The 10968-nt window shown below is 33.1% G+C and overlaps 1 protein-coding gene across 5 annotated transcripts in view; it reads left to right on the plus strand.

The window, feature by feature from the left end:
• Nucleotides 1-10290, plus strand: part of LOC132741581 (brother of CDO-like) — a 108348-nt gene extending 98058 nt beyond the window's left edge. For all 5 annotated transcript variants that reach the window (XM_060729819.1, XM_060729970.1, XM_060729890.1 and 2 more), the window contains 11 exons: nucleotides 434-553; nucleotides 1238-1381; nucleotides 3781-3909; nucleotides 4124-4309; nucleotides 4635-4847; nucleotides 5265-5455; nucleotides 6002-6224; nucleotides 6696-6962; nucleotides 8303-8529; nucleotides 8906-9323; nucleotides 9742-10290. In XM_060729819.1, the coding sequence (XP_060585802.1) occupies nucleotides 434-553; nucleotides 1238-1381; nucleotides 3781-3909; nucleotides 4124-4309; nucleotides 4635-4847; nucleotides 5265-5455; nucleotides 6002-6224; nucleotides 6696-6962; nucleotides 8303-8529; nucleotides 8906-9323; nucleotides 9742-9878 (2255 nt within the window). In that variant the 3' untranslated portion in view covers nucleotides 9879-10290. The remainder of the gene's footprint in view (nucleotides 1-433; nucleotides 554-1237; nucleotides 1382-3780; nucleotides 3910-4123; nucleotides 4310-4634; nucleotides 4848-5264; nucleotides 5456-6001; nucleotides 6225-6695; nucleotides 6963-8302; nucleotides 8530-8905; nucleotides 9324-9741) is intronic.
• The last annotated feature ends 678 nt before the right edge of the window (nucleotides 10291-10968 follow it).

Below are 10968 nucleotides of genomic sequence, written 5' to 3' on the forward strand. Positions count from 1 at the left end.
GAAAGTGAAGGAAACAACTACTGGTAAACTGCAGGAACTGTGCTCTGGTGAATTCAATGTGGCTAACTGCCATATGGAGGGTAAACAACCAAATTCTTCTCCTTGATGATATATTTATATTCCTATCATTATATGGTAATAATGAAAATTAAACAGCAGTTAGTCTTATATGGAGAAGTGGCCTAACAGTAACTTTGTCTACTGGATTTAGGACAAAAGCTCTGTCCCTTTTTTCACGTGGTTTATATGGATAGAAAGGTCGATATTTGCTGAAATACAGGACAGTACTTGTATAGACACCACATGCTTCACATGTTCCATAAATGCTGCCTGAGAGATAAGGTGGAAATTTCTATATGAAGTTATGAAGAAAAAACACAAACATACCCATACGGCATAGTAATACAAACTTTATGTGTAATTATTATTGCAGGTAACTTGTATTTGGACAAGGTGACACTAGAAGATGAGGGAACATATCTTTGTAAAGCAAATAATGGCATTAATTCTCTGATGTTAGATGGTCTTAAAGCAATGGTACTTGAAGTATTAGGTATGTCCTTACTTTAACATTTCATTAAATCAGATTATGTTGCCTGTTTCCTCTTTCACAGAACCTTTAAATAATAACTTCTCAAAAACTGAAGATTTCAAAGAAGATATTAATACATTGTATAACTTAAATGCTAAATATGAACAAATTAGTGTACCTGTATAATTACGTAGCAAAAGGCAATTAAGTTGAAAAATTCACTTGCAGCATTTCTGTTTACCAGATTTTTCAGTGTTTTTAGCTCAACTTTTCAAGACTAGGGAGGGCTATTGTACTAACTGGGGCATCAGTATTGGTGTCACACACACTTTTGTTAAGTTTTGATTGCAAGTGTGTATCTTCAAAACTACCAAAGAAAATGGGTTGAAACTTAACACTTATTTGAGATCATAATAGGAGGTCACTGTCCAAGGCCCATAACTCTATTATGGATTTTGACAGAATATTGCCCTTTTTGAATATTGCCTTTTTGAACTTAGAAAATTCTACTTTATTTAGGCATGTTTTACTTTCAAGAACAGAGAATAATCAAACATGCTGTCCTTCCACCAGCTCTTGTTATCTTTCTTATGCTATTGTCAATTCAAATGTAGCAAAATCAGCTGAACTGAGGATTGTTTTAAAGAGACTGCTTAGTAAATAGATACCTTGAATTGATTCTTAATTTGAAGTATATTATTTCAGAGCGTCCGATCATACAGAGTGTAAACCCAGTGATCAACGTAAGTCTGGGAGGTCTGATAGAGTTGATGTGTATCGTACGAGGTAAACCACGCCCACAAATTACCTGGTACCACGATGGTAACCTTCTCAAGGCATTTAATGAAGGTAATATATTCTCATATAACATGTTAATATGCATTTAATTATTTATTAATCAATGTGATACTAGTTGTAATATCAGGTGCATATGGTACAAGTTTTAATTGAAGTTTTAAATAGTTTAATTGATATTCATTTGTTACGTTCAGTTTCTAAATGCAGAATATGTAAATGATATCGGAATTTTTTTGACACTGATGTCACAAAGATGTGACAGACTACCTTAAGAACATTTTAACAACCAGATAAGCCATGTTTGTAATGAAAATTCAAGGTTATAATACATGTGGCATCAAAAATTTTTTTGGGAGGGGTTTAGTGCCAGTCAATTTCTCCAGATGTTTCATTGATGAATGGTGCAGAAAAGCACTATATAATGATTTTCTTAATATCTGAATCGGTACCGATCTGAATATTTTATGTTTAAGGTGAACCCCAGTTCATAAATGATAAGCCATTTAAGAATCAATTTGTTATGAAGTCAATATAAATGTACACTCCACAATAACACTGCACACTTCATTTTTAACCAGGTTTTCAATTTTGAAAATCCTGGTTATTAGATTGGGGTATGGCGGGCGGATGGGCGGATGGGCGGATGGGCGGCTGGGCGGATGGGCGGATGGGCGGGCGGGCGTCAAACGAAATTGTGTCCGCTCTGTAACTCTTCAACCCTTTGAAGAATTTTGATGAAACTTCAGACAAATGTTTACCACATCAAGATGACGTGCAGAACGCATGTTCCGCATGGCTGGCTCCAAGGTCAAGGTCACAGTGACATTAACATTGAAAATCCTGTCCGCTCTGTAACTCTTCAACCCTTTGAAGAATTTTGATGAAACTTCAGACAAATGTTTACCACATCAAGATGACGTGCAGAACGCATGTTCCGCATGGCTGGCTCCAAGGTCAAGGTCACAGTGACATTAACATTGAAAATCCTGTTTACAGCAGGCGTCAAACGAAATTGTGTCCGCTCTGTAACTCTTCAACCCTTTGAAGAATTTTGATGAAACTTCAGACAAATGTTTACCACATCAAGATGACGTGCAGAACGCATGTTCCGCATGGCTGGCTCCAAGGTCAAGGTCACAGTGACATTAACATTGAAAATCCTGTCCGCTCTGTAACTCTTCAACCCTTTGAAGAATTTTGATGAAACTTCAGACAAATGTTTACCACATCAAGATGACGTGCAGAACGCATGTTCCGCATGGCTGGCTCCAAGGTCAAGGTCACAGTGACATTAACATTGAAAATCCTGTTTACAGCAGGCGTCAAACGAAATTGTGTCCGCTCTGTAACTCTTCAACCCTTTGAAGAATTTTGATGAAACTTCAGACAAATGTTTACCACATCAAGATGACGTGCAGAACGCATGTTCCGCATGGCTGGCTCCAAGGTCAAGGTCACAGTGACATTAACATTGAAAATCCTGTCCGCTCTGTAAGTCTTCAACCCTTTGAAGAATTTTGATGAAACTTCAGACAAATGTTTACCACATCAAGATGACGTGCAGAACGCATGTTCCGCATGGCTTGCTCCAAGGTCAAGGTCACAGTGACATTAACATTGAAAATCCTGTTTACATGATTTTAACTTGATTTGGCAGTCAAAGGTCATATCATCTTTGGAGGTAATTTATAAAAGATATGATATATTATTTCATGTCTACTTTGTAACTTGTTTTTCATTATACAGAATTATCAATATAATTATAGTGAACAAATTCTTCTGTGCTGAACTCGTCCTACATTTCTCAACGGATTTTGTTCAAACTTTCACAGAAGCTTTGTCATCAAGCACCCTGGCACATATTGTCGGGGTTTTGTGATTGGATAGTTTTTGACCTAATTATGGCCCTTTGTTTTTTTCCTTATACATAATATTATAGTGAACACTTCTTCAGTGGCAATTCCTCCTACATTATTCATGTTTTACATTGCACATAGTTACATTGTTTGTTGCTTGTATTTGTATTTCAAATACAACATATTTATCTACAATGGTGATAATTGAAAACCTGGTTTCATGGCATTGCCATGTTTCTTGTATATAATTTATACCGATACAATGATTTGATCTGAACTTGATGATGATCTAAAGATCTATACCCATGTTCTCGAACAATTTTGACTCGTGAATTGAGGTGCTATTTTTGCTTATATGTTGCTAATTTAATTGTTAACAGAATCTCGTATAATTATATGTTACTAATTATATGTTACTATTTTAATGTTTACAGTATCTCATTTGTTTATACGTTACTACTTCAATGTTTACAGAATCTTGTTTGTTTATATGTTACTATTATAATTTTAAAGAATCTCCTTTGATTAAACATTACTATTTTAATTTTTACAGAATCTCGTTTGATTAAACATTACTATTTTAATGTTTTACAGAATCTCGTTTGTTTATACGTAATGCGGAGGCAAGTCATCAAGGCTTGTACCAATGTTTCGCAGAAAACAGTGTTGGTATCAGCCATTCTTCTATGATAGTTAATGTAGATGTCACAAAGAGGGATTCAGGTACGTATTCAAACTACATGTGATAAGTTTTGATGTGAAAAGTAAAAGATCGTTCTTGGTTATATTTTGAAAATAAAATTCATGAAATTTTTTCAAAAATGTAAATTTTATATCTTTCTTAATACCGTTATTGACAATGGTTCAGTTTTCTTAAAATTCTTTGATTTAAGTGACTTAAATTATAAAAATCATGGTTATACATTGACCATTACAGGTTCGCTTACATTGTCCGATCAGAATGTTACTAAGGTACCGTCAAGTGAAGAACTCTCCAACAAAAAAGAGACTCCTGCAGGTCGGGAGTCCAAACGAAGAAAAGATTCAAAACGGAAATCTAAACGAAGAAGAAGTAGAAAGAAGAAACAGCGACATAGAAATAAAGCTAGAAATTTAGAACCAGGTATAGTATTGTTTTAACACATAGAACTTTGTCACATATAATATTCATATAAAAGCACACAACAGTAGGTGTGATATTGTCTTAATTTAAGATATGTTTGTAAATTAAACTACATTTCAATTATTTTCTGTATGAAACATGAAAACTCAGTAACTGATGAATACGAATGGCATTACAATTTCTTTTGTACTCAAGCCCATACTAGGTTGTATGAGTTATGTTGGGAAATTAAGTGCTTTGAACTTATTTCTCTTGTTTAGTGTCAGTAATAACAGTTCTACAGTTAAAAATCTTGTACAGAAAATGTATTTATTGTTTACTTTAGTGAAACTTGTACCGCCAAGCAAACCAGAAGTGAACCAGTTGTCTGACACGTCTGTCATGTTAAACTGGACAGTACCGGAAAATGACGGGTTGCCAATAACGTTCTTCAGAGTACAATATAAGAAAGTGGCTCCAAAGAAAGGCAGCTGGGTAACAGATGACATCAAAATTGACAGCCAAGTACGGACATTTGAAGTGAGAGGTTTAAAACCAAGTAAGTCATTTAAGTTAGATCTTACTGATTACAAATTAATAATCTTTTTTGGGTGGGCTTTTAATGTAATGTTATGTTATATGGGGTGTAGGCATTACTTCATATGTTTTAAAGATTACTTTTATATACTTTGATGTGTTACTTAATATGTCTGATTAAAAAAAAAAGACTAATTAAAAAAATATTTCCTGTTTAGACCATAGTATATTTTGTAGCTATAGCCTTCTTATATACATGTGAAATGTAATTAAAATTTTCGAGCAACATTTCATCATTGATAAAGATATTCTTAATTAATCATTTGAAGTCAGTCTTTATTCATTAATTAGCATCACCAATTATGTCTTGAATGGGAGGGTGAACTCTTCTTTTAAGTACAAAAATCAGTTATATACCATTTTGTATCTACTTGTTTAGGATCTACGTACAAGTTCCGAATAGCTGCTGTATATACAAATGATGACAATGAAATTGGCGAGAATTCTGATAAGTTTGAGATGAATGTTGATCCTGTCCCAGAAGCGAAACCCCCTAACAAGGCACCAAATATTGTACAAGTTATTCCAATAGACTATAAAGAAAATCACGGTCTAAATGTACACTGGCAGGTAAGGGAAATATGAAAGCATGCTTTAGTTTCTTTATCCATGTACTTTGCATGGGCATGGAGGTAATGGGCATAATTCAACAATTCAGACAGGTTAAATATGACATACCTTATTTAAAAGGACAAATTTTTACCAGAAGTATTTCAAAGTCAAATATGTTGACCTCTGTTTATGATTTGTTTTAAAACAATAAGAAAAATCTTTGTCTTATTTGCATATTTTCTCGGGAAAATATTGCACTTCAGAGTTCAAATGTTGCTAATATGATATTCCATAGGTAATGATTTATATGTTTGTTAACGAGTTATAGCTTACCTTGCACTTTGAAGACTTATCACCAGTATAGAGACAGGCTGGTCTGCACTGCCTTGAAGTTTGTCCAGGCTGTATTATAGAGCTGTTAAATGAATTACGGTAAACACTTGCCTAATTCAGCAGGATAAGGGTTGTACATTGATAATGTTATGCTTTAATTGGTTTAAATTATTTATTTACATACAGTTTGATTGACACTGATAATCAAAGTGTGTGTTTATTATATTACAGCACAATGTTGTGACCTTGACACCGATCGAGGGTTTCTATATTTACTACAAGCCATACCATGCAGAGAAAGACCCATTCCAGAATGTCACTCTACTGGAGCCCAGCGTTAGATCACATCTACTAACCAACCTGTTTCCCGGCACAGAATACCTCATTAGAATGCAGTCATTTAATGGTGTAGGAGATAGTCCGTACAGCAATGAAGTTGTTGAAAGAACAAAAGGTATTGGTTTACTATAGTTTCGTTTACTGTCTATACATTTACAAAACACCTTTTTCTTAAATGATATTTCTTTCTCTTCTATAAATAGTGATTTTATTCAACTATCTTTTCTTGCATAAAATAATTTAAGGGGCATATGAGGAGATCCAGTTTTAACCAAATAAATAAGTAGCCCATGATATAGAAATAAAAAAAATGGAGTAAATGAATTATGTTTTCTTATTTAACATACAAAATTTGCAAGAAAATATCATGATTCTATATCTTATATCCTTACAATGTGAAGCTGAAACTGCAAAGTTTTGGTCATAATTGTCTGAGAATCGATGTAACCTGACCATGCCCTACACTGTTAGCTTTCTAAATTTCATACTGATAATCCCAAAGTTGATAATGAATATTGGACGAGTCCATTCGGAAATTTTTTGTTCGTTAAAGGTTTAAGATTGTTTATTTTCTTTCATGATTCAGGTACGGGTGGACCGTATGACAATCCACAGTTACCACATATAAAACCTGGAGTATCTACAGACAATCCTCCTGTAGTTACACCTGTCAGTAACGATCCTAAGGAGAACGACGATGACGGGGACAACCAGACACGTCGTACTGGGAACCAGACAAGTAGTGAAATGTTGTACATGATTCTGGGTATTGTACTGGGTGTGATGATGTTGTTGTTGATCGTGTTTATGTTCATGTGCTGGTGGAAACAGCGACAACAAAGGAGACAGCTTGGTAAATATTGTTTTTACTATATGTACATTACTATACTGGCATGCGAGCAGTTCCCGTACAGAAGCAGTACCCGTATTTTTCATTTAAACGCTTGATTTTTACATGCATTCTTCAAAAATTCATTTCAAATCAAGCAGATACATAAACGAGACAAAATCTAAGTGTCAGTTTGGCAGTATGTATGAAAAGTCTCATTTTAAATCACTTTCACCTGTGCGTTGTCAAAACGTGACCTTGTTTTATCTGGGGGATTCCGTCCTTGCGCGCATGCGCAAACATACTTACACGTGAGGCATGTTAAAGGGTTTTCCACTAATACCGCCTGTTTACAGATAAGAAGGCAATGTGATGAAAACTTGTTTAATTTTTAGAATTTTGACCAATATTACTATATAAAATAATTTTATGGCTTTGATGCGTAAAATATCATGCATACAAGCATGCCATCGCATGTGAATGCATTGGGGGTAACATTAGTGGGTAATAGATACACGCATTTAGTCTACTTTCTATTTCCTGAATTACATCTATTTATCTCTTAGAAAATGGTCTGTTCAACAATTATAAATGAAAAATAGGTCTGATATAATAAAATTGTATAATTATAATGTGTTAAATTTTATGTACGGGAACTACTTCTCTTCATACAAAATAATGGATAATTTCGGTACCCCATATGAGGCCTCATAACTAAGGGTTATTCTATGTTTAGAACATGATGGAATTTCCATGATTTGTGTGACGAGCCGAATATTGATGTGTAACATTCAAATTTTGGTGAGTGAGCGTAATAAAAAGTAATGTTTAAGTAACTACGATTTTTGTACGGGAACTGCTCGCATGCCAGTAGATAAAAGGCACATTTAAAATTTCAAATGTATTGCAAATGTTAAACTACTAGTATATTATTATAGAGAAAAGGTTCGGACATGTAAAATTTCAAATGTGTTGATAATGTTAAACTAGAAAAGATTCAATTGTAATTATGCCCACTCTACTTGAGAGGCAGTGATATAAAAAAATATGTTTGCCTTTATCCAGCTTCCTGTCGTCTTGCTTTCTGTCTGAAATATTCAAAAGACGTTTCATTTTCTGACTGCTCCCAGGGAAAATTTATTTGCCTATGACATCAGCAAAGGGCAAGGACAGCCTACATTTATGTGGAATCTTATAATCCAGACCCAATGCAGATGGCTGCGTAGTTTTAGTAATTTGATAGTTATCTTCCTTTATATAATAATTGGCATTTCCAGAATCACAGCAAGACAGACCCATTACATGTATGCAAATTTAGTTTTGTAAATATTTTTAAATCTATAGTTCTATTAAATATATTTCAGATGCAATGAATGATGCTGTACGTAACAAGTTCACAGACCCTTCTCAGAGAATATATGCAGATAGTTTACGCAAGAAAATATTGAATGGTGGTATAACAATGAACGGCATTAATGGGACGATAGCAAATGGACATATACCTCGTAATTATCATAATATGAACATTAATGTGAATCCATTGTCAGAGTTACAGCCCCTGAATTCCTCAGATGGATCCACTCATTATTCTGTGAGTAAAATATTTCTTCTGTCAATATTTTTTACATGCTGTTTGTTGTTTAATGAACACTTCAATTTATAGACAGGATGGTAAAGATGTAGTTATGAAAATTTGCTTTTTAAAATTTATTATTGAAATCAGAATATAGATATTTCTATTTTTCATCTATGTTTTTGAATATAAAAAACCTTTTATTTTGCATATGACACAATTTTTAAGATTTGGGTGTAAAATTTAGTGTAATGCTCTATGCAGTTTAAGGTAAGATGTCAAATTGTGTTTTTCTTTCTTTTTGATAGGAATTTTTTAATGCATTATATATCTGTGCATAAAATGTTTCTTTTAATCTACATGTTTTGATAATTATTTCTTTCTTTTATTTCAGTCCTCAAGTTTTCATCCAAATGGGACCCTCCCTTCCCATCATCGGACAAGTGACAATAATTGCAATAATATTAACCAATCAAAAAGTCTGCAGAATTCTTTGCAGCATTTAAACCACCATAATACCCCTAGTGTTGGGGATGGGGAGACTTTAGGCAGTGGGGAATCTATGGCGAATCCCCCGTCGCCCATATGTAAAAATGTGCCAATTGGTCATAATAGTGATGCGCTAGATAGACGCTCTTTATCAAATAGGTCATGTGACCATGGGTCATGTGATCCTTGTGACAGTTCTTTATCTTATGATGATACGGGTGGTGTATATAATAGTGGTCGTCATCGGAAACGACGACGGCGAGCACAGTGTAAAGAACAAACTACTAAAGATCAAGCAACTAACACGGATTTAAGCAGTAACGGTAAGAGTCTGGCATTATTTATGGGTGTAATATAAAAACATAATTAATACTTACATTCAATTAAAATATTGCACATACATCTAGATGTACATGTAGATATAGTATAATTTATTACCATGATAAAAGTCTTTCTTATTAAAGCTTCATAATAACTGGAAAATATGTGCCTGAAATATATTTTACTATAATTGTAACACATGGAACATTACTCTTTTAATTGTAATGTAAGAATGATTTTGTTGTATAATTTCTTTGGACAATCTTAAACTATTGCTATATGTTTTTACAACAAAATCTATTAAGATCATTTCTATTTTTAAATTGTGTAGATGGCTATCTTATTAAATGTCCTTTAAATGAAATAAAACTGTTTTTGTATAATCATTTATGTTATATCACTTTTTTTGTTTCGTTGCAGACGGCACGATGGAGTTGTCAGAGAGTAATAAAGCGATATCATCATCGCAAGAATCTGGTCAGTTAACTGATAATACTGTTACCGTGAAGACAAACTCTGAAAGTCAAGTGTTAGTTCCGTGTACTAATGTCGTATGACCTTGGCTCTACGAACATTTATAATTACGCAATCTGCAATATTTTAATTAACCTGAGATTCTAACGAGAATTTTTTTTTTCTTTTCAAGAATGGCAGACTTCTTGATGGATTTATGCAATGGAGTTGTGCATTTAAGTTTGCAAATCCCTCAGGAATTTTTTTTTTAAATAAACTAGATTTAAAAATGCATTTTTTTTTTGCATCAAGTGTTTATTCAGCAGAAACTGGACTGCAGCAATTTGATTGGTGCTTATTCATGTGATAATGTATAATACCAAATAATGCATTTTTGTGTCGACACAAAAAGAACAACTTTCTTTGGAAGGAGAGGAATTAATGTAATAATAGCGTGTTCACATTGTGAAGGAGAATCAAAGGCTTCGAGGGGCGTCAAATTAGCCATAGATTGAACAATAAAAGCGTCATCAAGAGTTAAATTTATCAAAATTCTTTCACTGACTTTCATTTTAACGGTGTACATTTTCAATAATCTAGCAAACTTATTCCATTTTATCATCCTTCAAGTCAGTTATAATTTTATGTTGGTTAGAAAAGTTCACTTCTTGATGGCTGCCCATCACAATAGATATTTCATAAGCTTTCTGTAACTTTGGGTATACATAGTCATTTTGATTTCTTCCTTTAGTCTGACAAAATTTTTCATTTAATTAGTATTTGTATGGTCAATACCAAAGATATATTAGATATAAAATGAAAATCAAATCTCCATTATTTTAGGTTACAAATATATTGTTTAATCACTAATATTGTTTATAACAATAGATTAATTGAAAGTTTATTTAAGGAAAAAAAATACTCATGAATGTAAAGGCAGCTTTAAATTGAATCTCACTTGGTAAAAAATCAGTATAGATTTTGTATCGTAGAATATTTTGTGGCCAGTTAAATTCATAGTTCATAATGTAAGAAAATAAAAAATAAAATCTTACGTATGTGTAAAAATGCAGATATGTAAAATATTATAGTTAATGATTTTGTGTAACAGCTAATAACATACAGATTTATATTACAAGTTAATTAATTAGTGGTAAAAAAATGGCAGAATTCTTGATGATTTGTAGATTTCCA

This window comes from Ruditapes philippinarum, unplaced genomic scaffold (genome assembly GCF_026571515.1).
Source record: "Ruditapes philippinarum isolate M1 unplaced genomic scaffold, ASM2657151v2 ctg442_1_1_1_1, whole genome shotgun sequence".
Classification (NCBI taxonomy): domain Eukaryota; kingdom Metazoa; phylum Mollusca; class Bivalvia; order Venerida; family Veneridae; genus Ruditapes; species Ruditapes philippinarum.